Source organism: Rhodnius prolixus, unplaced genomic scaffold (assembly GCF_049639745.1).
Source record: "Rhodnius prolixus isolate KJV_2025 unplaced genomic scaffold, Rpr scaffold_19, whole genome shotgun sequence".
Lineage (NCBI taxonomy): Eukaryota > Metazoa > Arthropoda > Insecta > Hemiptera > Reduviidae > Rhodnius > Rhodnius prolixus.
This window is the reverse complement of record NW_027411584.1, coordinates 50,104-76,472: the sequence shown is the minus strand read 5'-3', so window position 1 is coordinate 76,472 and position 26,369 is coordinate 50,104. Positions and strand designations below refer to the sequence as shown.

The 26,369-nt window shown below is 31.1% G+C and overlaps 1 protein-coding gene and 1 long non-coding RNA gene across 10 annotated transcripts; one reads left to right on the top strand and one right to left on the bottom strand.

Moving 5' to 3' along the window:
- The first annotated feature begins 145 nt into the window (after positions 1–145).
- On the top strand, positions 146–25,988 carry LOC141448293 (apoptosis-resistant E3 ubiquitin protein ligase 1). 4 transcript variants are annotated; one of them, XR_012454936.1, is made up of 18 exons: positions 146–494; positions 7,708–7,864; positions 7,949–8,154; positions 8,282–8,481; positions 8,922–9,165; positions 9,876–10,045; positions 10,150–10,321; positions 10,415–10,620; positions 11,530–11,671; positions 11,779–11,900; positions 12,017–12,092; positions 12,690–12,793; positions 12,895–13,080; positions 14,061–14,186; positions 14,278–14,466; positions 17,695–17,957; positions 18,631–24,063; positions 25,496–25,988. XR_012454936.1 is itself a non-coding variant. In XM_074116568.1 (17 exons), exons 1-17 carry the CDS (start codon positions 323–325, stop codon positions 18,731–18,733), a joined length of 2,838 nt encoding a protein of 945 aa, XP_073972669.1. In that variant the 5' UTR covers positions 146–322; the 3' UTR covers positions 18,734–25,988. The 4 variants fall into 4 exon arrangements, 2 of the variants coding, with proteins under 2 accessions (XP_073972669.1, XP_073972670.1); XR_012454935.1 differs by having other exon boundaries at positions 25,218–25,988; XM_074116568.1 differs by having other exon boundaries at positions 18,631–25,988.
- On the bottom strand, positions 2,249–23,872 carry LOC141448300 (uncharacterized). 6 transcript variants are annotated; one of them, XR_012454944.1, is made up of 9 exons: positions 23,733–23,872; positions 20,799–20,943; positions 20,154–20,250; positions 19,854–20,074; positions 18,007–18,223; positions 11,566–11,784; positions 8,268–8,449; positions 4,157–4,278; positions 2,249–2,797 (listed from the first exon to the last, which is right to left on the bottom strand). It is a non-coding gene; the product is annotated as an uncharacterized lncRNA (long non-coding RNA). The 6 variants fall into 6 exon arrangements; XR_012454940.1 differs by having other exon boundaries at positions 19,854–20,250; XR_012454945.1 differs by lacking the exon at positions 20,154–20,250.
- Positions 25,989–26,369: the final 381 nt, after the last annotated feature.

The following is a 26,369-nucleotide window of genomic DNA, read 5'->3' as shown; positions in this document are numbered from 1 at the left end:
CGTGTGTATGCAGCCATGTTTAGATTGCACTGTTTCATTCGGTGTGGGCCGTGTTTAGCCCGTGTCACTTCATAACGTTTTAAAACTGAATTTGAGTACGTGATTCAATTTGTTCCTTGTTACAGGGTATTTTTTCTTCTTTTTTTCCTAATTTAAAAACTTTAGTTTAACAAAAGAGGTAAACATTGAATTTTTCATTATCACTTTTTATCAATGAGTTGATAACCTTATCACCATAATGCCACTGCTACACTTACTATCGACATTTGAGATTCCAACAGTGATAACTTAAAATAGATATAAACGATATCTGTTGAGAACAATGGCGGGCTATATGATTTTATTAATCATTTCTTTAACTGGTTTATTTATTACATTCAGTGCAATGACTGTTTATGTTTACGTGTACATCTCGCCGGATGAAACAACAGCAATAAACAATTGGTTAGAAGAGCATGACCTTAAACATTTACATGGCTTGTTTAAAGAAAAAGGTGATTTTGATCATTTATTTTGGAAATTTCTTTGTTTTAAATATATTCCTCACTTACTTTATTTTTATTTTTTTTTTTAAGTATTTTATTGAACCTACTGACAGCATGATTTTATTTTCAAAATTTGTGGGAGGTGAATATGATTATTTATTATTTTTACAACGGCACCAAGTGAGAAGTATCAATAAAGGGTATAAAGAAATGTAAATTGATCTTGTGAATGAATATAGTGACTTTATTCACAAGCTACCCCAGTGAAACAGTGGTCAGCATTCATCCCATTATTTTTATTTGAATTTCTGTTTTTTGGGGGAGAAGTTAGAGCCTTCCCTTTTTTGGGCGACAATTTCATTCATTAACTGTGGATATTGTATTGTACTTATTTTTAAAATACCTGATTTTTCTTTTAAAAAATAAAAAAATAACGGCGCTTCTGAGTGGGTGGCATTTAAACGCCTCATCCCCTACCTCCAGGAAAATCTACCACCCACAATTTTCCATATGATCGATTAGTTGCTCCCACCCCTACTTTTCCCCTGGAAAATCACGCTTGCGCAAACTTATTCTAAATATATATATATTTACCATTTCTTTTTCACCACTCCCCCTTTAAACCCCTATTTAGTTACTTTAGTTTTCCTTGAGGGCCTAAACCTTTAATGTTAAGTTCTATTATTTTTTTGAACAAAATGTGCTCATGAAGGCCGTAATGCCTACTTTATATGGTCGCGCGGGGCCCATAACAATCTAAAAAGAGATTAGGCGATAAAAATTCATTATAAACTCCGTTGGTTTAAGTCAACATTTAATAATCGCGCCCACCTATACTCAAGAACATCCCGCGCCATGACAATAAACACGTGATATAATGGAAGCAATAAAAAATAAATGTTATTACTTTAATTTTCAATAATTATAAATAAATAAATAAATAGTCAGTTCACATTATTAGGGTCCAAATAATTACTTCCGTCTGAAGCCGTCCATTAATCACTTTTTCTTTTCTTTTTTCTTTTTTTTTTTTTTTGAAAAAGTTGTAAATATGACAGACGAAATTTGTTCTATTGCGATGACCACTATGCGCTCATCGGACAGTACATCTTCAGGTATTTTTTAAATTATTCACTAGTTACTAAGCACGATAATAAAAATGTTAAGATAGCTAATAAGCTAACCACCAGTGACACTTTAAAAACTAATAGGCAAAGTGGTTACATAGTTCTGAAGAAAAAATTATATCTAGACTACATTCAATACCTTTATTTTTAAAAGTTCTTAAGACTGAATAAACAATTTTCATTTAATATCTTATTTACATTGAAAAGAAATTAATTAATTAACTATCAGTTATTAGAGGCCAACCCGAAGTCTCTAAATCTATAATTAACCCTAAATTTTTATAAATATTTTACAAGCATTCTTATTATAAATTAATTAGTAGTTACTATAGTAACTATTTGGGATAAACATCCCACTCCCACGCACAAAAGCTTAGAAACATTGTAAAATTTAGAAAGTTCTGCGCAGTCAATTCAGGCAAATGAATAAAACATAGTTAATAAAGCAACCGGTTTAATAAAAGCGAATTAATGCTATAGAACGAAGGCCTTACGTTTAAAGTAACCCAAAGTTTTCCGGAGGGGGCGGTCTCAAATAAAATGGTTAGGCCTGAATTTTTTTATCACGGCTCACAACACCTACTTTACTTATAGTAAGTATGGGCTAAATTTTCAAAATAATGCCTACCCTGGAAATTCATGTAAAGACTTTTGTATATTCTATACAGCACGTAATGCCAAACCTTTTTTTTTTTTTTTATCAAAGTTGCATTTGAATGCTAAAATAGAGTAGTAATGTAAGCCATATTAAAGCATGTTTTCTTTCTTCGAAAATTATTTTAGATGGAGCTTAAACGCAAGATACGCCTATAAAATTGATTCAATCTAATTTACGACATTTAATAATTTCATTTTACGACATAATATGGTGGACATAATGACATATCATGGTGACCCTAATTGCCAACTATTCACTATTTAATGAACCCGTTATATGCAATGTGTAATATTGTCCTGTCGATTAGTTTGATTCCCATTAATATAACCATTACACTACAATCACATATACAGAGCATTAAATAAACATACAGTTGTTAATTTGGCCTCAAACATCTAGAAACTGTCTATCGTGCATAGGACTTACTTTACCTTGTTGCAGGTTTGCGTGATCGTGTAACTCTCTGCTTCCTAACTCTCTCAACTTTATTTTCAGCAAAGCAGCAACAAACACTCCAAGGTTATTCTCTTAAAAAAAAAAAAAAAACCTTATTAGGGACAGATTTCATTATTAAAGTAAAAAAAAAAGTAATCGCCTATTTTTTCAGGCGGGGCTTAACGTCCAACTACCAATTAGGTGTCGTGGACGGAGGCGACTAGCAAACATACTTTACTGCAAATTTCTTTTATTAACCATTAAATAAAATCCAAGGCCTAAAGACCGGGAATCGAACCCAGTACCACAATACATATTAGCTTCGCAGGTCTCGCCTCTAACCGCTCGGCTACCGTGGCGCCTGATTTCATTATTATTTAACACTATTTTTCTAAAATTTATCATTTTTTAACATGGGCGTTTCGATCAGTTTTCGAAATTCATTGGGCGAAGCAAAAAGAAAATCTGGTTTGAATCCTTGTTCGACACTGTCTTACTGCTTTCCCTAAAATTTTTGCTTAAATATTATTCATATTACAAATTTCAAATATACTTAACTCCTAATCATATTATGTAGCTGGCGAAACCGTACATGTGACATTTACAGGAAAAATATGTCGCCAGAATGAGAAAACAGCTCCCAACTGGATAAGAGTATCAAATCTGTAAGCAATAGGGTTTCCATCTAATCTACGCAGGATACATTTATAGGAATGGAAAATTTTTTCTTACTCAAGAAGATCTGGAGAGTAATGAGCGAGCATTAAATCTGGCCCAAAAATGGGCGAAAACTGAGCAAATGAAACCCGTTTCGCCACAATCAAGAAAATTTACACCAAATCTCAAAATAGACGTTTTATACAGCAGCTTTTGCGTTTGACCTATATATTTTCATCAAGGGATTTGGACGTCTCATTTCACTCTTATGTAGCCTAAACTTTCTAACGCCAAGAAGTATCTTAATCTTGTCTACTATTACTACATCCAGTGTAAAGAAAATCGAAGGGGCCATTTTTGAGAAATCAAAAAACTGAACAATTGATTCAATAAGTGGTACTTTCGGTTGAACGATCTTGAGAAAACCTTATTGATCTATCATACTTGAATTTCCAGGATATACGGTAGATGTACTCAACAATACGTAAAAACTACTCTATCTTAGTAGGGACCTTAAAACAAATATCTGAATTATCAAAATAGAAGATATGCAAGAAAACAATACATCCTCGCCTGAGGATTAAGAAAATGGTACAATAAACCAGTGATAGTAGGAAAATTCTCTCTGATGTTTATAAAGACACAAAATCTTTGATGCCATCCAGCATCAAGGGCCCATCAACATACTCGTATTCAACAAATATATCTTAAACTCGACAGCATTCTTTCGGAAGATCAAAATGATTTCAGTGCAATAAACATGCAATTGTTATACGATATGAAGATTTACTTACATATAATTTTAGTTCTCACAGATCTGACTAAGATGACGCTTGCTTGTGCTTCTAGCCGAGCGAAAGCAAAATTATTCTCTCCTTCATAATTTTTTCTCTAAGTTCCGGTATCTTAACACGATCTAAAAGTATATGGATATAAACATTAGATAATTTACAGTACTGACAATTTCACACTCACATTTAAAGTGCCTTATCACTGAAAATATCTACTTGAAAGATTGGATGGAGGTGGCCGAACTGCTGACGAAAAACTTAAGAAGGAAAAGTCGTTGGGACCACTTTCAAAAATAATAAACATAATTGAAAACTGCATTCAACTGTGCTTAATTTATTTATGACCACTTAATTTATTTTAGATCATATTCGGAGATAGGAGGCATTTATGATGAAAGTCTAGTCATTAAAGTTTGTTTCGTCACACTATTTTCAAAACTATCAGCTTTTTATTCGATGAATAGATATATGTACGTAAAAAAGTCATTCCGTTTCAAGAATTGAAATTATTAGACACCTGGAAATAGTACGTTGTGACTGCTTAGTGCCGCCAATCGTAAGAAGAATGACAAATTTAATGAAAAATTGCTGACGCAGATTACTTTTAATGATGTTTAGAATGAACAATTGAACAAGCAATATTCTTATTCTTCTCTCAAATTATGCAAAACTACGGATTACAAACAATCATACAGCAGACCCATTGTGGGCTGAACTTGATGTTTGTTTTTGATTAATTAGCGATTTATCTTCCCAATAATTCACAAGAAGTTTTAAAGATATCATGATTATAGCTCTTAGTCCCTCGAAGAATACAAACTAATCTGGAGCCAGTGATAGCCTTAGACCGTATTTTCCATTATGTGAAATACTTATGTACAAAAAAAAAGTATTTTTTTAACTACTAGAAGTTACTCCTTATTGCTATACAAATTATACAACATGAATTTACAAGAATTCCTAAAATTACACACGTAACAATGAAGAGAAAACCAAGAAAAATGGTTGGAAGGTTATATGTTGCAACCATCAGCAACAATAGTGCCAACCGGTTTTTGTTTACTTTTATTTTATTTTTTTAACCTTATTTCTATAATGGAGTCATGTATGCTGCATAATTAAAGAGGTCTCTGGGGATTGAAACGAATTAATTTAACACAATAAATGAGAAAATTGCATGTTACAAATTTAATTAGATGTTCAATTTTTTTTAATGAATTCATTAGCTTTTATTAGACGCACCTAAAGGATTTGTACCTTATAACAATCAAGAATTATTAGTTTTAATTACTTTAAACACATTTATTAAAAATGTTAAACAATTATTTGAACGGGTAAAAGGAATTATTGCAATCGCACAAGTTCTCACAAATACACTGATTCGTAAAATAGTTTAATACTTGTATTTCTGCTGAGGTCCTAAAACAGAAGACTAGACACCAGATTTGATTGTCTTGGAGAACCGAGATGTTCTTTTGGATCCTTTACCAATAAGATGTTGGGTCACCAATTTCAATAATTTTTTTTTTTTTTTTTTTAAATTATCGAACTCATATAACTCCCCAAAACCTTAAAACGTCAAAATCATGGTTTTTAAGTGTTTTTGTAAAAACAAAAATTAGTAAAAAAAAAAAAAGGGCAGATTTATCTCTACACCACCATTCACAGCCTATTAGGCGCTTTTATTTTCATGTAAGACATAGCCAGTAGATCGATATCCAATATAGTCTTCTCATTTGATGTGGTAGTTTCTTTCGCTGCGTTATACTTCATTTGTGGGACGATAGTCAGGTCATCAACGCCATCAAAACGCACGAGCCTACAAAAAATAGGGATAAATCACCAAGGCTTCTCCTTCCCAGCGTCGAAAGTCAGTAATATTCGCGTAAGCTCGTAATTGTAACTATAATATTTTGCCGAATATAAGGTGAGTTTAATTACTATGTTTTCTCCTACAAAATAGGGGAGGTCTATAATCGATATCGACCTGGACGCAGGGTCTTTCTTAGATTTGGATTCGACTGGTTTTTTTTTTTTTTTTCAATAATTTAGTAAGTTTATTTTGGTCTAACATTCTTATTGGGGTCTTTTACAATCCTTTACATCTATAATATCTTCCAGTGAATGTTTTACATTTTCCCATTTACGTGTCACCATATTTTTTTCTATTTCATTAGTTTTGTTTCTTTAGAAGAAAAGTTTAGTTAAACATGTTCTACTGAGAAGTAGTAATATTTTCTTTGCTATTTTGATTATATTCTTGGTCAAGAGAGATTGGTATGAGATACCTCTAATTTGTCATTATTCTTAATTGTATTAACTTGCCAACTAAATAATATTAATACAATTCAAATTAGGGAATGAATTTCCAACTTTAAAGAAGATCGGTTGATCAGATGTGCCACTTTACAGCATAGATATGATACTTTTGATTCCTACAATTTTATTGAAACATCATATAATGATCACAAACATAAAATTTACACATTTTATTAGAAATATTTTCCTGAAATTTTTTTATCAAAAATAATTAATCTAATGATAAAACTCAATTTCGCAAATTGAGATGATCGCTGCAGTACTAACTCACAGTAATAGAGAGTAAGAAAGAAAGTTGAAAAACAACCATTAAGATTTCTTCAAATAGAAAGAATCTTTTTTGGAGGAGAAGGTTGCAAAGTTTAACAGTACTTGAGCCACAGCCAAATGACCTTGTTACAATGGCAATTTTCTCTTCTTCGGCTCAGTGACCTGCTGAGTAGGAGGTGTTAATTTCTAACCATTCTAAAACTTAATGATTAATGGAAGGGTGCTGAGTTGTAGTAAAGTGCGCCCTTGAAGGGAAGTTTCAAACTTAGCCGGACCTATCTTACACCAACATCGCATGAACATAAATACTCACATTCATTTAATACTAGTAAAACATTCTGCCTTTCTTTAATCGTATCTTATTTGTCTTGTTTAATCTTTGTATTAGTCTCGGATTATCCGTTTAGGCTAAGGTACTTCTTCATTTCTTTCTGTCATGCCACTCCTCGTTAGCCAAACAGCGACCACCCTCTTCCTCCAAGATTCCGTCTGTCATGATCTTCCTCTCTTTCTTCACCCCGATGGCATGCGTTCTTAAATCTTATTTGTTCACCATTTCGGTGTCATCCTCCGAGAGACCCTACTGACTCAGTTTCTTCTTCACTAAATTTTTTCGGTAATGTCCTCTCCCTTACTTCCATCGTTTCCTCTGTCGTGAATCACTAGTATGATGGTCTTAAAAGATGTCATTAATGTAATGTCTTTGCTTTACAATTATGTAAATATTTAAGGAATCTGAAAAAAAATTCTCTCCCAATTTTATATTACACATAATATAACCCACAACCCTTTTTTGCTGGGCAGTCTAACCCTAAATCAAGAAGATATGTTAAAAAAGTAATAATTCCCACGATTCTGTAATAAAGTAAAAGCTTTTTCTGATTTGTAATTATTAAGAACTAAACTATGTTTAAATCTTAATAACAATCTTTGATTAGTTATCTACAAAAAATTTGGTCCTCCAGGAATTTCTAGTCTGGTAAGTTGTGCAACAGTTGAGGATTTGCCGGAATTACATCCTCAAGATGAAGAACGCCTCCAAAGAGCTGCAAGGCTTCTCCAACAGAGATTAATACTTAGGCAATGGTTATACGATTTAGGATTACATCACCACCATCATAGGTATGACAGATTTATTTTTATTTCATTCTTTGTAGCAAACAAAAAAAACCTCTTGTTTAATTAAGAATTTAACTCACTAAATAGGTTATTACAAGAAGATGTAACATCTTTAGAGGATGTGTATTGGTTAGAAGATTCACGGGCTAAATTTTTATTAGGAAAAGATTTTCCAACTTGGAGTGCTGCGAGGCAAGCATTACCCGCCTCAAAAGAAGATTTAACCTTATTAAAAGCTGAATTATGGAGTGCAGTTGTCAAAAATTCACACCATCAAGACGCTTGGACTTTTGGTAAAAAATTTTTGTTTTAGCTCAAAACCCTCCCACCACCGACATTACCTTCCTCTATACGATTCATTGATTTCATTGTTTCAAAAAAAAGGTTATAGATATACCTGAATTACCTGTAACAATATAGGTGGAATGCTGGTGGTGTCAGTGTCCGTAGCAGGACTAGTCACTTTGGCCGCTATGACGCAACCTTCTTTAGCACCAGAAGCAAAACATTCCCTACTGCAGTATGTCACCGGGAAGTATCTTCACAGCGGAAATACTACTGTACAGTTTCATTGGCAGGATCCACAACCTGTAGGACAATCAACTTCCTTTACTATATCAGTAAGTAGTATTTAAAAATTTCATTCTATTATGAGAATACAATAAAAGTAATGGCCTCCACACAGGTTGCCTTTTTTGTCCATTCACAGTCCATTATTAGGTAGATAGTGATTCGCATAATGTGTAGCAATGTAAGGAGGAGCGATTTAATAATAACTTTAAGCCTGACTTCTGGCTAAAGAAGACACTAAAAAAAAAGAACAGTCGGATGTCTTCGACAAAATACTCTATTCAAATGCTTGTGAAAAAGCCCTTGGAAGGTAATGTACCTTAAAGGATGCAACTAATTCTTTTGCGTGTGTAAGTGGGCTACAAATTCGCGGTCTAATTCGAAATTCAAATTACTAAACCGCAATAAATCTAGGCTTGAAATGGCTGAGAGACGTATTGTTTTATTTGATGTGAAAATTAATTTACATTTTTGTTTTTTTTTTTTACAGTTTTTCCAACGTAATGGTCAACCATATCCTATTTGTGATACTGATCGGTTAGTGGTTGAAATTAGCGAATGTGAAGGACATAGAAGGGTGGCCACTTTGGTAGAATTGGGCGGTACAGAACCACAAACAGCCAATACGGCTGTAGTTAAATTTACTATTAGACAAGCTGGACAGTATAGAATATCTATATTAATTGGTAATTCACATATTAATGGAAGCCCATTTATTAAATCATTTTTGCCAGGTAATTAATTATATGTGTGTTTTTTAAAAAATAATTATTTAGTAGTTTACAATTAATGTGTGTGCCTGCATGACAAGAAAACTGAGGAAGATAGTTTCTCTACCTATGGGACGATATTTGATCTTATGAGTTCAGGGAGAAAGCTACGAGGTATTAGACGTTTCATTCGGCCTTTAGGATTGTCAAAGACGATGAAACTTTATTAAAACAATCAAGAATTTGCGAATTCTGTTTTGTTATTGCACAAAAAAATGGATGCTAAAGATCGTTGTGAAGTCTGAAGTGTGTAACATCCTAACTTACACATAGTAACATAAGGAAATAAGTCTCAATAGTTGGAATTTTTTTTTAGAATTGACCTTAACCTTACAGAAACATTTCCTTAAGTCTACTTAGTTTTTTTGGTTATGAGTTGAAGCGGGTTCGGTAAAGCTGTAATAAGTTTGGACTAGTAAGTGAGAAATCCCCTCGAGAGTCCAGCATATAGCTTTATTTATTTATTATTTGTTTATTTATTTATTTGAGAAAATGTCAATAAATTATGAGCTTCCGTCCCCTCGTCCACGATACTTAATTTCATTACTAGACGTTAATAGAAAGAAGTTAAAATTTAAAGGAACCTCCCCTCTATGGCTCACTCACCCTTTTTTCCCCTGTTCCATATTCTAAACTCAATTAAGTCCTTACTTGATCTGTTTACTTTCCGTCAGGCCCACCAGATCCAGCGAAAACAAGTTTTGTACGGCCGTCGTCGACAGTTATCTGTACAATTGGTCTACCACACAGTTTAGCGCTTGAACCACGCGATGAATTCAACAATCTGTGTAGATTTGGTACGGATTCTGATCCGATTGCTGGTTATACTGTGTCAATAAAACAGGTAACATCATTGTATAATTTTTTTTTCTCCCCTGTAGTATATGATTTTGAAATTAACTCAATTTTGTTTGACAACGTTTTGTTTTAATATTTATTTATTTTTAGATCGGAAGTTTGGTAGAGGAACTCGAAGCAGCTTGGAGTTTAGAATACGATCATACAACTGGCAAAATTATGCTTGGCCTAATGTTAAAAAAAGAAGGTTGTTTTAAAGTACAAGTATGTTATTGCGGAATCACCATCTGTAATGGTTATTTCGATTGTATTGTACTTAGCAGTAAGTTCAATTATAGTATTTTTTTTTTTTTGCAAATTTAAAGACAGTAAAACGCATATAATTATTATATACTTCTTTTTTATTGTTTACTAGTTAATGATACAGCAGTTGTACAGAAAAATGTACGAAACCATAATACATGGTATGAAGCGAGACTTTTAAGTTTTCAAGGAGAGAAGTTTTTAAAACCACGTAAAGTTTTAGTTTATATTTCACCGAAGCAACTTACAATCAAAGAATTTCTATTGAAGTTCATACCAAAAAGGCTGATCACTTTCCGTTTATGTCCATCAACTAAGGTAAATAACAAAGAATTTGACAATATTTTTAATATTGCCTCTATAGATGAATGATCATCTCCCGCTTTTGGCCTTCGAATTAAATGGACACCGTGACGAATGTTGCAATGAAGGTTCGGGGTGTAATAAAGAAACTATGTCCATATTTTTATTCTATTATCAAAACGTTTACCCTAATCTGATTCATTAACGAAGACTATTATTTTATCCGAATACCGTACCGTAGATTCTGGAAGTTTTTTAAAATAAAAATGAGTAGAAATTAAGAAACTGCTGTCTACATCACTTCATGAGGGTAAAACGTGAGCTAAATGACATGAAGTGGCCTAGTTCATAAAATATCTGGGTATGACCCAGGGATTAGGAACCACTAATGTTAAACCTGCGAAAATCTTCTTGCACAGTCTTGCAGAAGAAGAAAAAAGGTTATTTTAATCAGTCTTATTAGTTTCGCTGGACATTGCAGCTCCAACTAGTATTCTGAGCAAACCTACTGTTATCGTAAGCCATCTTTAAAATCTACAGCCAAATGAAAGCCACATTATTTTCATAAAACTATTGAAATATCAGCCTCTTAACCTTTAACTTTAACACTTGTGGTATGCTAATAAGCCTGTTGAATCTCTTTTTTTTTGAAAAATATATTTAAAATTTGAACGTCTTCGAGTTTCCGTTATGGAGTATGCTCCAGATAGCCTCACAGACAAAGTTTTAAATACCACTTTCTCTTATTCAAGGAATCTCAAAAATCTATGATAAAAACATAAAATCGACACCTCAACAGTACCTTCCTCTTTAAGAAAGGGTTAAATGAACGAAAAGAAGACTTTGTAATGCCTTTTATAGTAATAATAAATAGTTAATAAAATATAAGATTTGTTTAAAATAATAATAATTTCCATTTTATAGTTCCATTTCCTAGGAGAAAATAATCAAACTTCTCACCCGTCATTTGTAATTGATGATGGCTGTCAACCTAGAGTTGAACTAATGTCTCGCGACAGGAATGTCATAGCAGCAACATTTACCCATTTCCTTTTGAAAAATATAGGTAATTTCCGCTTTTTCAATTTAATTGTTTTATTAACAACATCATACAATAATCTGATTTATTATTTTTCTTAACGTCCATCTCTGCTTTTATCTAAACTCTTCCAGGAGGTTCTGAAACATTTAAAGATAAACAAGAATTTTTCTATCATGAAGTTCGAAGATTTCATCATAAACATTATCATGAAAAACTTTCCATGAAAGTAAATAGAGAAAAACTTCTAGAATCTGTAAGTAAAATATTATTTGATTTGATTTCTTTTTTTTTTTTTTTTGTTTAAAAGGAATTCTTTGTATTTATGTGTGCGTAAATCTGGGTTGTGTGACTCTTATTTTTTGTTTTTAGTCTATAAAAGCTACAAAAGGATATTCAGTTAGTGATTGGTGCAGAAACTTTGAGATTACATTTCAAGGAGAACAAGGTATTTCGAAAAAAGAAGTTTTCTTAAAATAATATTGTTCTGTAAAGTATGATAAAAAGTAGCGATTAGGAACCACTAACGTTAACCTGCGAAAATCTTCTTGTACCATCTTGCAGACGAAGAAAAAGGTTATTTTAATGAGTCTTATCAGTCTTCGCTGGACATTGCAGCTGCAACTAGTATTCTGAGCAAACCTTCTGTTATCGTAAGCCATCTTTAAAATCTACAGCCAAATGAAAGCCACATTATTTTCATAAAACTATTGAAATATCAGCCTCTTTACAATGGTTGATAATGGGTTCCATGGTTGATTCTCCCTGCTTAAATCTGCACTGAGTGAAGCGTAAATATTTTGGAAAATGAACATTAAAATGTTCATCGCTATTCACTTTCCGGAGTCATAGACAAATTTTAAAAAATAAATAATTAAACCCTAAAAAATGTAGCCGGATTTTGACTCAAAACTCTACCGTCCAATCTTCTCGCGTAGCTTTGCCCATGCTTTTCAATACACATACTTTTCAAAATAATTAAAGGTTTAATTAATTTTAAGTTTCAAAAAATTGAAATTTACTATTAATTTTGTTTTATTTCAAGGCGTTGATTGGGGAGGACTTCGACGAGAATGGTTTCAACTCATATGCGCTGCACTTTTTGATCCTAAAAATTTATTATTTACAGGATTTTCTGACAATCAACAGGTAATAAAAATAAGTAAAAAAAAATACAAATGGTAAGAACATAGAATGAAATCACAAAACAAGTCTGTGTTGATTTTTGTTTGTTTGTTTGCTTTTTGTAGGCACTTGTACATCCAAATCAGAGGAGGCCACCAAATTTAAAATTGAAATATTACGAATTTGCTGGACGTGTAGTCGGCAAATGTCTTTATGAATCGGCCCTAGGCGGTGGTTATAGACAGCTGGTTAGGGCAAGGTTTACTCGATCATTTTTAGCCCAACTAATTGGTTTAAGAGTTCACTATAAGGTATTTCTTTCTTAACCTTCATTACTGGTGTTAACTATTGTTTTTACTTGTAAGAAAAATAAAGTATACCACCAGCTTCTCGAGCCCTTTGACACGGACCTGGTCTAAAATCCACAGCATTTCAAACGAATCAGTCAAAAACCTTAAGAGGTAATAGTCATAACAAACCAATCATCTAATTTAAGATCTACGGGAGTTTCCTCATCATCTATTATTAAAATGCCTTTGAAATACCCCATATTAAGTAATCACAATGAAACTTCTCGATCAAGCCCTATTTGGATCAAATTTTAGTCTTTCTAAAACCACAAGTTCGTTTATACAGCGGGTGAATGCTGTGAAGATTTCACATCATTCAGCTTAAGAATGAAAGCAGTTAAGCCAATTTTTCCTCCAACCGACCTAAGTTGGAGTCCCTAGAATGTAGCTCTATCAGTGCAGCTTGACTAACTGAACAGAGCCGAAGCACTAAGACAATTGATGCTCTCCAAAATAGCATAAAACTCATGTTGAAAAACGTGATCCATTCTACAAGTGGCATCTAGAAGTAAAGCTCCAGTTCAAAATAGATCTAGCGTAAGACCTATTACCTATTAGCTTAGAATATTGGTTACATCTCCAGTGCTGGATAATGTTCTGACTTTATCCGTCTTAGCAAGCGTGTCTTTTGTATCCCTGACCAATTTTGGATTTTCAGAGGTAGATTAATCAGTTTCGTGAGGAGTATTCGACTTCATTTATGTTTTCATCTCATACTACACTTGCTGAATGAATTGGTCAGTCAGTTAATCTCTGTAGAGCTAATTCATTCTAGAGAACTGTGTACCATTTTTAAAAAACTACCATTAGTTTCAAAATAGACTGCTCTGAATCATCTACTATCGGAACTCTAAATCTTCAATTAACTTTTAAAAAGCTGCCTTTTAATTATATATAATACAGGACTTTTCATATGTACATAAATAAAAATTTGGTTTCAGTATTTTGAACAGGATGATCCTGATTTATATCTAGCAAAAGTAAAGTACATTTTGGAGCATGATGTAGAAGATATGGATCTTTTTTTTGTAGAAGAAGAGTATGATAAAAGTGGCCAGCTAAATAAAGTAATTTATTTTTTCCTTTACTCTTTTATTAATTAATTATTTTAAGCAAAACTATTTTTTTTTTATTAATAATGATTTCAATTTTTCACAGTTAGTAGAATTGGTACCAAATGGAAGTAAAATTAGAGTACACAATGAAACTAAGCATCAATATTTAGATGCTTTAGCTCAATATAGATTGGCTATAAATTTAAAGGATGAAGTTGAGGCTTTTCTTCGCGGATTGAATGATCTCATTCCGGATAATCTTCTAAGTATATTCGACGAAAATGAACTAGAGGTAACTGCAGATATTTTATTACATGTAAATTTTAAAATAAACTAACAAAAATTAATTTACTTCTTATTACCATCATTTTAAAATTTTCAATAAAAACTGTTTTTGAAAAAAAACATAGAGCTGAGAAAATGTATCAGAAGATAAGATATAAATAAAGAAGTCAAAACGTTAATATTTAAAAAATGAGTTTAAGTTTAGGTTATAAAAAAATTCATTCCGAACACATTATCATAAATCTTTTAATAATTACAAAATTACTACCTGACTGTTGATTATATCATCCCCGTTATCTTACCAAAAATATTCGCTGCCTTGGTCTTGCTTAGTCACACGTCTAGTAAGGAACGTTCAACAAGAACGTATGAGAGTAACGTACTCAAAAGAGACAGTTGGTAATTGATTAGTAGGACCTTCATTGTTTAGACCTTACTCAAAAAACGATCTAAACTCTATATAATTATAAAACTCCTCTACGAAGCCATAAAATGCAAATTTGATTTATGGCATGCAACTCTGGCAAACTGTCACGCACTCACTATACACACTCACCTAAAGATATTCGTGAAAGACCTCCTAAAGCAATACAGGTCCAAAAAAAAAAAAAAAATCAAATTAAAAACCTCAACAACACGTTTTCCCTAACGATTTCTAGAAATCCCCGCAGTTGTTTGAAACGCCATTAGTCTAAAGACATCCTGTCTGTGGAAGAGGAGTAACATGTCTAGGATTTCTTTCAAGACAGAGCAAGTTAATTGTGTAAATTTAAGAAAAAGAAAGTACATTAACTCATTTGAATTAGTTGACGTTTTGTAAAAATAAAGCTTTAACAAAAGGGATAGTGGAATAAGAGGGGTCTGGCGGCCCCCACCGGTTTTGAAACAATCGACCCAAAAACTTTGGAGGAGACCGAAAAAAAATTTTTTGAAATTTTTTCCGACCCTCTCCAACCCCACAAAAACCCGTAAACGAGAAAAATGTGTTTTTTTTGATATTTTAATTTTTTTCGAGCGTTCTAATCCTTTTAAAGCGGTTCCAACGCAACTAAAAATTTATTTTGGATGTGTAGATGTTCCCTGAATTTTTTCGGTTTTTACTGTACAGTTAAATGAAGTGAAACATAGCTTTGAATCCAAAAAAATCGTTAAAAATCGGGATTTTTTAAAAACAAGTCTTCGGCATTTTGGGCTGACTCGATGGAAAATGACGGCCTAACTATGGTTGAAAGATACACTCTTACTCTACAAAATGGCGCAATTGAAACTCAATTTGGTTGCTTGTTGTCTGCGATAACTCAATTTGAGTAAAACGCGAATTTAAAAGGTATGCGATTTTGGCCTATAAAATAAGTCACAATTTAATTAAACAAAAAAAGCACCAAAAATAATGTTCGTATAAAGGTATTCTAAATCGCTGATCAAGAATTTGATGTCAAAAACATGTTTTGACAATTGCCAGCTGTTAAAAATGCTGTCCACAAAAAACGAAGAATTCATTTTTTTTCAATTTTTTTTAAATGCACGGATAATTGTTTTTATTTTCAATTCATTGAGGTAATTATAATCTTGAATTTAATGATAAAAGTATATGTTGATATAACGTCATATCACATTTTTTTAGTTTGATTTTGTCGAAGATGTTAATTTTTTGAAATTTTTTTCGCTAAAACAGAGATGCCACCAAAAAAACGAAAACTTCCAAATGATGAATGAATGATGAACCTGTAAAAAGGATCTTCAAATCTTTTTCTGTCATTTCGGGAAAGTCTGATACATCGTCTGATGTCAATGGTTTGAAGATCCTGATGCTGACAAGTTTGAGAGTTCTGATAATTGTCGTTCCACACGATCACGATCTCGCGGAAAAGTTTCGTGATGACTGTGGCTTGTTGATGGTAAATTCGGATCCGCACTGACTAGACGAGTTGAACGACGACATTTTCCGCACAGAACGTTTCCTACATCCACTTCTTTGTCCAGTTCAACCGAAAACAAGTTGGCTTCTTCTTCTGAAGTAATGACTTTTTTTTGCCCGGTGCCGTATCGCAACAGTAGGTCGCATTTTATGCACCTTTCATCATTTGGAAGTTTTCAAATCCAATTCCTCGGATCCGAATCTACCATCAACAAGCCACAGTCATCACGAAACTTTTCCGCAAGATCGTGATCGTGTGGAACGACAATTATCAGAACTCTCAAACTTGTCAGCATCAGGATCTTCAAACCATTGACATCAGACGATGTATCAGACTTTCCCGAAATGACAGAAAAAGATTTGAAGATCCTTTTTACAGGTTCATCATTCATTCATCATTTGGAAGTTTTCGTTTTTTTGGTGGCATCTCTGTTTTAGCTAAAAAAAAATTCAAAAAATTAACATCTTCGACAAAATCAAACTAAAAAAATGTGATATGACGTTTTATCAACATATACTTTTATCATCAAATTCAAGATTATAGTTATGTACCTCAATGAATTGAAAATAAAAACAATTATCCGTGCATTTAAAAAAAATTGAAAAAAAATGAATTCTTCGTTTTTTGTGGACAGCATTTTTAACAGCTGTCAATTGTCAAAACATGTTTTTGACATCAAATTCTTGATCAGCGATTTAGAATACCTTTATACGAACATTATTTTTGGTGCTTTTTTTGTTTAATTAAATTGTGACTTATTTTATAGGCCAAAATCGCATACCTTTTAAATTCGCGTTTTACTCAAATTGAGTTATCGCAGACAACAAGCAACCAAATTGAGTTTCAATTGCGCTATTTTGTAGAGTAAGAGTGTATCTTTCAACCATAGTTAGGCCGTCATTTTCCATCGAGTCAGCCCAAAATGCCGAAGACTTGTTTTTAAAAAATCCCGATTTTTAACGATTTTTTTGGATTCAAAGCTATGTTTCACTTCATTTAACTGTACAGTAAAAACCGAAAAAATTCAGGGAACATCTACACATCCAAAATAATTTTTTAGTTGCGTTGGAACCGCTTTAAAAGGATTAGAACGCTCGAAAAAAATTAAAATATCAAAAAAACACATTTTTCTCGTTTACGGGTTTTTGTGGGGTTGGAGAGGGTCGGAAAAAATTTCAAAAAATTTTTTTTCGGTCTCCTCCAAAGTTTTTGGGTCGATTGTTTCAAAACCGGTGGGGGCCGCCAGACCCCTCTTATTCCGCTACTCCCTTTATCAAATGTTAACTTTAATGAACTTTAAACTCTTTTTTTTCCAGCTGTTAATGTGTGGCACTGGTGAATATAGCGTATCAGATTTTCGTGCCCACCACGTTATCAACGGTTCATCGCCAGAATTTCGTAGGATATTGGATTGGTTTTGGGCGGCCGTTTGTAATTTTACACACGAAGAAATGGCCAGATTGCTTCAATTCACGACCGGAAGTTCACAGCTTCCGCCAGGTGGTTTCAGAGAATTAAGCCCTCGGTTTCAATTAACACCGGCACCAACTTTTGGAAATTTACCTACCGCTCATACTTGGTGAGTATTCTGTGTGTGTTTTTTTAAATAAATTAATCAATAAACTTACTTTTACTCATAATTGATAAACGGTGTGGGTCTCAGGTAAGATTTTTGTAGTGCAATTCTGGTCTCCTGATAGTTTTACTCATTAAGACATCTTTTTCATGGCGAACAGAGTAGTAAGTAGCTCCTAGGACGAGAAAAACTAAGGGCTAGCAGCTGAATTCAATCCTGGTATCGCTCCATGGAAATCCAGTGCATTGATCACTGAGCTAATTCCTTTCCTAGATCAGATTAATTAATTAGAAAGAATCAATTATTCTATTTCAATTTCAATAACTTCTCATTTTTAAATAGGGTGGTTAGGATTAAGCCTCCCTCTAATATATATAATCAGTATTGTAATGTACAACTTTATCTCCTAGCAGTTTTACTAAGAAATAAACATGTACGCTGAGATTCCGAATTTCAAAAAAAAAAGTCCAGAAATGGGAATTCATACAGTGTTATTAATTAGTATAATACGATTTTCTGGTAACCCATTCCAACTAATTTTTCCGACCACGACTGTCTATCTAACTTTTTTTTGTATCAGAAACAGAGTCAATTTTAATTTTGATTTTAAGAGGCTGCAATCTCCTACAATACAAACTTTGTAGATAAGCTTTTAATTATTGTTTTAATTTTTCAGTTTTAACCAATTGTGCCTGCCAGATTATGACAGCTATGAACAATTCGAGAGGGCCCTATTATTAGCTATAAATGAAGGATCTGAGGGTTTTGGTATGATATGATAATTTTATAGAATCTATTGTTTACTATTAGTATAAATTCTTTTCTTTTCATTGTAATAATTTTAAGCATAAGAAATTTTGTTTTAAAAGTGGAAAGTAAATTAGATAAAAGAAAAATAATAAGCTAAATTGAAAATATTGCTTTATTTTTTTAGCTGAAACAATATTTTGAATTGGCGAAAAAAAAATGGATGAATAAAAATAATAAATGGTATAAACTAAATTTGAAACGTAGTAATATGGATATGGATTTATAAAAATTGAAAAAAATAAATTCATTCTATTTTCCTCTTAAAAAAAAAAACCAAGTAAGGTCAATAAAAGTTAATTAATTGCAATAATAAGAGAAAACCTTAGAATTACTTTAAAAAAATTGTAAATATATTTATATATTGTAAGTCCAAAAGTATTCAATTTTAAATTTATAGAAGCGCAAATATTATTCGATAACCAAACGGTAGTTTAAAAAAAAAAATCATTAATGATAAACATTATTGAAATAATCATTCACAATTATTAATGATGAGCTGTAATGATTATTACACAAAATACGTCTTTCTTATACGTAACTTTTTTTATTCCATTTAATGATTTTCAGAAATCTTTTAAAAACACCTCTTTTTTTCCCTCAAAAATCAATAATATGTTAGATTAATTTTACGGATAACATGCATTTTTAAGGACTTCTAAAAGAACGACTGACGTTTGGTTTTCATATAAATTGGAATTTTATTATAAGGTTGAATAAATTAAAAAAAAAAAATCTCATTAAAGATGAAAGTTCCATTTTTCAGAATGACCTTTTTCCCCCCCAAAAAAAATAATTTTAAGGATATTTTGAAGACCAACGAATTAGGATTACTTTAAAACACCATTTTCAGTGAAATGGTTAATCATCTCTAAGCAATGAATAATAAACTTTTAACAAATAAAGTTAAGTAAATTTGTTATAATAAAATTTTAGTAAGGGAGGCTGTAAAGTTTTAACTTTATTTTAACGTAAATTTTACACTTGGTTTTCAAAAAGCAAAAATATATACTTTAAAAAACTAAGTATAACTTTAGTAAAATGCAGACAATGTAAATGTAAATAATACCGTTGTACAAAATATAAACTTACTTTGTAGTCGTGTTTGTGCGCTTATTGCATGTTAGTTATATTTCTGGATGTACAATTAGAAATTTAATTCCATTGTATCTTGTATTTTTTTCTATATACTTCCATGCATACATTTTTGTAATTATAAGTCAGAGGTGCATCATTTTTATTTTTATTTTCTCCTGTCATTTGTTGGAATATTGCTGTACGCTTATTTAGATTTTACAAATTTTGAAATTAATCTGAAAGTAACAATTTATCATCACTAGTTGTAAATTTTTTTTGGATAACATCTAAAGTTACCGCTTGCTATCAACTTACATTACATATTCTCCTGGTTAAACATGGAAGAAATTCTCACGTCCTCAGCGCACCCTACTGTCCCTAGGTTCTTGCAAAACTTCCCAGTTGGTACGGGCTTAAAAAAAAATAGCTCAAGTTTTAATTTTAGATGTATTAGTATTTGATATCACAAAAAAAAACGAATAGAATTTGTTAGCACATTCAGTTTCTGATATATCACACTCCCAAAAATGAAAGTACTGTGATATGAATACATAATATAAATAATTATGAACCTTAAACCATACCAGAAAAATAAATAGCAATACAAAGGTTAGTGATTTTGTTCGTGCGAGAGGGTCTGATATGGTCACATACACCCTAATGTAAATGAAACCGAAACTCTGGATTTAGTTCATAGGGAAAACTAAAAGAAATCCTTAGAAAAAAAAAACTTAAAAAGAAAACTAAGAAATAAGTCTTCTCACGATAATTTTGTTTTCTCTGAAAGTACATAATATATTACATGCGTTTTTTTGTTATACTGGGAATGTCTTCCAAGTTTAACCATTTGGCTTTAAGTTTGTAACTAAACAAAAAATCTTTCTGCGCTAATTAGAACTTTTAATTTCAACTTTGGGCCCGATTTTTCATAAATATTTATAAAATACTAAAAATATTTACCTTCTTAATCCGTTTACATTATTGGAATAACATTTATTCGGATATATCCCTTTTTGATTTCATAATTTAGTGATTTTTATTTTTGATGCATTTCTAATCCTTGTAAGATATAATGAATTAAGAATATTAAATATGCACGTAGTTCCTAAAAAACAATTAAAACAAATTAATTGTTAATGAGTCTAGTTAATTAAACAAAAAAATATTTTTATGGTTATCATATACAATCTCTTCATTTCATTATACAATTAAAAAGAAAAAAAAAAATCATACAAAAAACATACAATTATAAGTCTAATTGGAGTCCAAAATTTTATACTATCGTGGCCTTAACTTACCACCATTAAAATGGAGGACTAAACAAAAAAAATTTGTAAACTTTCAAAATGTTTTTTTCTCAAATATAAGCAACAACTAAAATGCAAGAAAATTTATATCTTATAAAAAAAAAACAACAAATTTATCTTTAATTATAGTTATTAAGGAATCTTGGTCCTCTTTCTCAAGCCCCCTCCTGAAAATTTAGGAAAATAAAAGCAAAATTGGCGAAAACAACAACTTGTTGCACCATCAGAATATTTATATTTTAAATGTATACTTCAAGATAATAATTAATACAGTTTATTTTAAGATGAGAAAGAATACAAATTTTATTTGAGATTATTATAATAAAAGCAAAGCAATTAAGACTGAATGTAGTCAATTGTACTGTTATCGTTACCTCTATTTACAATGGAGGCATAAATTTAATTATTTTTTATTTTTCTAGTTGTTATTTGTTAAGAATTTTACTTAATTAAAAATGAAAAAAGTTTTTTGTATCTCCGAATTTTTTTTTTTTTATTCCAAATTACATTAAAAAGATTTTCAGTGTATTAAAAAGAAACTTTGTAGATTATTAAAAAAAGCTAAAATGATCTTGTTAGAGATTTTCGCGCGCCCACTAAATTTGTAACAGTTGCAGCCCTCTAAAATACAGAAAAACTGAGGTAAGGTCACCCGTACTTCCTAATTCAAAAGTTTTATGGATCTTTTACAACACCACAATGTGTCAGAAGTGTTGATGAGTTAGGGTTTGCCTCAGTGGATGCTGTAAGTCAAAACCAAGTATGTTGCACGCGATTACTATCTTAGGAGTTTAGAACAATACCGATTAAATCTTGGAAGCAGTACAGTGAGAACAAACTTCTCAAAGTGGAAGAACACCCTGATTTGTGGGCAAGGACTTGCCCCTGTTAAAATAGATTTTTGTTCCTTGGCCAGTAGCTTTTAGAAGCACTTTTGAGTCCAACTGCCTTTGCTTATACCAGCACTTCTTTTGTACCTACTTCTGTCAACATCCTTCATTATGATAACTTATGCGACGTGTGAAAAGAGAGCTGAGGGAAAACAAATTATTTCGAAAAGTACATTTGCACTCTAGTACGTCGGTTTAAGGCAAATAGACTGAAGACTATGTAAGACTGTAAATTGTTCCTCGACTTCTAAACTTTACTTGGTTACAATGACAATGAAGTCAATAAATGTATTAAGAGTCTTCTCTACCTTCCTCCAAAATCTGCCGACAGAGTATAATCAACAATTTTCCATCATTAACTATTATTCAGACCTAGCAGTGCCTCAGATCCATTCCGGTTACAGTTGCCAAGATAGATATTTGTATACCTCAGTCTTGAGAGATAATTTTATAATTAGTTTCTGTCTTCTTTTCTGATTTACTCCTGGAGTGGCCAATCGCTTAAAGCGCCAAGGATTCAGGCTCAATGGCTGCTTGGTATTAGTGAAATTTGAATTTCTATTCGAGGAAAAATTGAGAATCTTTCCCGACAACCTTTGGATTAATTAGGATTTCCATCTGATGCATTTTTCATTACTGCTTAATCAAAAACTTTTGTTCTTAAAAAGTTCCAAAGGGTGAATTTAAAGTGTAAGAATTAAGGGAAAGAAAAATAAGAAGAAAAAAATCACATAATAAAATTTGCTATAATGCACAAACTCTAGTTTCTCGAATAAATGCACATAAACTATGTACAAACAAACAAAAATCTTTCCATATGTTTTACTTGGTTTTCCACTAAGTCAAACAATCTCAAACATTTTCATCTACATATTGTTCTATAGGTAAAAAATTGTTTTATTTTTCTATGTTAAAACTGCTTTGAAATTTAAACATTAAATTTTATTAATTTTTTAAAGAAAAGATCAGTCTGTGACGATAAGGTAACTAACTGTCTACCTAACGCAACGTAACCGTTGTTACAATTTGGTCACGTAAAGCGTAATTCTGTGATACTAGGTTTTTTGTTGGTTAGCACCAAAATTATTTTTTATCGTAAATATTAAATATTAAATTTTAATGAAGTATAAAGTTTATGTTTCAATAATTGTTTTTAAAGAAAGAAGACCGCGAAAATTATGCATCAAAAACGAAAATTACATGTTTCTATAGTTTAAAGAATTTAAAAGTTAAGATATGCCTTGATTAAAAAAAATAATACAATATACCTAACTCAAGCACGTAATTTCGATAATCGTTATAAGTACTCTTTCTTTTTCAAACGAAGCATTTAATTTGTTTTTATTGTACAAATGGAAATAAAATAATGCATGAAGTCATTTCTTATGAAAGCTGCAATAACATGTAAATCATATCATCATATATTATTAATATTTAGCAAAAGCAATTAAAAAACTGCAAGTTAATTAGACGTATTGTAAGCATTAAGTAATTGAATACCAGGTATTCCCGATTTGCAGTTGGTTATATTTCTTAAATATATTAATAATACGATATGTATTCAGTAGATGATAACTTACTAATTGAATAGTATTTGTGAAGTTTGTGATTTAATTATAATAAAGAAATAACAGTAATAACGGATAAATCCATTGTTTAGCTTAATTGAAGAAAAAGAAAAACTGCACTGTGCTTACCGAGAGAAATGGGATCATATGTAAATTCCACATTTTTTTTAAATTCATGATTGGTATTGTCCATTTTTTGCTTTCAGTAAAAAAGTTTAAACATTTGAACTAATGTATTTGGGGCACGAGATCCTGGGATCCGTTAAACTCCATTGAAGCATTATTAACATTAATGTCTGTTCTGTAACCTGTCTGTAGGGTTAACAAAATTTAAGGTTAGTTAGTATTGAAAACAAGACAGAATTAGAAAAAAAGACAAAAATAATAAAACAAAATGTTTGTAATAAATAAATATTTGATAATCTGAAAAAAAGTTGATCGTAGTTATTGTAAAATAAAGGTAAGATGCCAAATATTTTTTTTTTATTTGTTTATGTTTCTCTTAAAAAAGTCATTGACAATTCTTTTAAAAAAATATAAGCAAAAGAAATATTTAGTCTAAATTAAAAATATGATGTTATTTATAATAGTATTTAATTTGTATTGGAGTACAAAGTTATTTACCTACATGAATGCTTTAATTGTGAATAAGAATTTGTATTTAAATTCAGATTTACAGAAATCATATTAGCTATAGAATTGGAAGTTCTTTTATTATTTTTTAGTAGAAGTATAGTGAAAAATGGTGATGGAAGATACAATGTTAACAAATAGTGTGATAAGCAGAGAATGTGAAGAGTAATTTAGAAACGTAGATGTAGAGATTTTAAACAGATTTGATTCTAGATGTTCTACATTTGATGAGAATATTTAGGGTGCTAGAATTGTTTTTTTTTTCCGACTACGTACGGTTTTCAGTGTCACTTGATTGTTGGGCCTTCTGAATGTCTCATTTGCAAACCTTGTATGTAGAAATTTTAGTCCAAAGCTTCTAGCCAGTTTAGCATCGCACCATAATGAAAATTTGCCAGTTTAAATTTTTCACTTCTTTCTTCATTACAGGCTTTTTTTTGGGGGGGGGGCTACCCAAAAAATGTATCCCTGTCTTCTTTGCCTTGTTACAAAATGAAGAGGCCGGGGAATGTGCAACACCGATACAATGTAGGGTTTATTAAGATTATCAGCCCTAATCAACATAGTCTGAAGGCTTGACCGAGTTGGGAAATGTTACCACTTTTATTTTCGAAGTGGTTTCTACATTTTTTTCACAGCCTAAAGATAATATGTAGCTTTTTGAACTTCATTTAGTTTGCCTTTACTCGAATGCAAAGGATAATTAGTTTTGAAATTTTATCAACCTTGTCACCTAAGATTTTTGGCTTTGCAAAGTTTCCCACAAATATGTTAATTTTTATAAGCTAAATGAAATGCAAGTTTTATTTTTATTTTTTTTTTCTAAATTTTGTGATAAAATTAAGCAGATCGAAAGAAGTTTTATGGTTACTGTTTCAAATTCAAGCGCTGGTTTAAACTATTTTTTAGCTATTATTAACTTTTTTTTAGGAATTTATAATTTAATGTTAATTTAATTTTTTCTAATTATTACTTTTAAAGACTTCCTTGTAAAAAAAAAGAAGAAGCTGTTTCTTTCATTACATCCAAATTCAAGTTGATCAATACTATTGAATTACGTACTTCGAACACTTAGTTTTTAGTTTTGGAGATTTTTAAATCAAAATTTGAAAAAATAATGTCTAAATTTATAATCTAAATGAAGTTATTTAGATTTTAATAACTATGTAATTATATTTTGTAAATAAAAATTGATCCATAAACTTGTTTAGCCTTTATTACAATTATCTTTTTTATTTAAAAAAAAAAATGTTTTACAGGTTTTATAGAATAGAATAAGTAGAGCATCAATATTGAGAGTGGTTTAATTGAAAAAATAATATGGTAATAAAAATATAAAAAAACTGCCTTTGCATTAATTATTTTACTAATAAATTACCGTATAATAATATATTACAAATAACTAGAACAAAAAATTAAAAAATAAAATATAAAGCATAATGTACATATATACAATATTACTGAATAGGGAACAAACATTTTAGTAAATAGACTAAAATTAAATTTAGTTACGGCTTTTAAGATATATTACTGTAAATAAACATGTAGTTATTTGTTACAAATTAAGCTTTGTGAAATATGAATCGAAATTTAAAGCTTAAGTAAATTAAAACAAAACTGTTGGTTGTGTATATTTAAAAAAAAATAAATTATTGATTAGGCTACATTGTTAAAAAAACCACAAATTATCCACAAATTAGGTGCTATTTTGTTTAATCAAATGTAATCAATAAAGAACAAATTGTAAAACGATATTCTGTTATTTCTTGTTGGAAACCATAATCCATCTATTTTTAATTATTTTTTTTTATGATAGCAATGATTTTAATGCTTCTTTTCTTTCAAATTTTGATTTCAATTTAAAGAGAGTAGTTACTGGAAAAAATCGGTTACTTATTCAAATTTTAACGACATATTTGCAGCTCTTATTGGTAGCCTTATAACTCTTTCCCATACATTGCTTCCAGTAGCTCAATGAATTAATTGGAGGAAATCTTTCTGATTTTGTGTCTGCTCTCCGATCTGATAGCTTACCGAAGGACTACTTCGCTCGTGTTGCTCATCAGGCCAGTAAGGTAACCCCGGATCTATCTTCGTCAGTTCGTCGCGGGACGTTAAAAAGATTTTCCGGCT

Excerpts from the sequence above, each read along its gene's own strand:
- LOC141448293 (XM_074116568.1), top strand. The coding sequence starts at position 323 with ATGGCGGGCTATATGATTTTATTAATCATTTCTTTAACTGGTTTATTT. Across the intron at positions 10,322-10,414 it reads CGATTGTATTGTACTTAGCA|TTAATGATACAGCAGTTGTA; the intron begins GTAAGTTCAATT and ends ATTGTTTACTAG. Across the intron at positions 14,187-14,277 it reads AAAGTGGCCAGCTAAATAAA|TTAGTAGAATTGGTACCAAA; the intron begins GTAATTTATTTT and ends AATTTTTCACAG.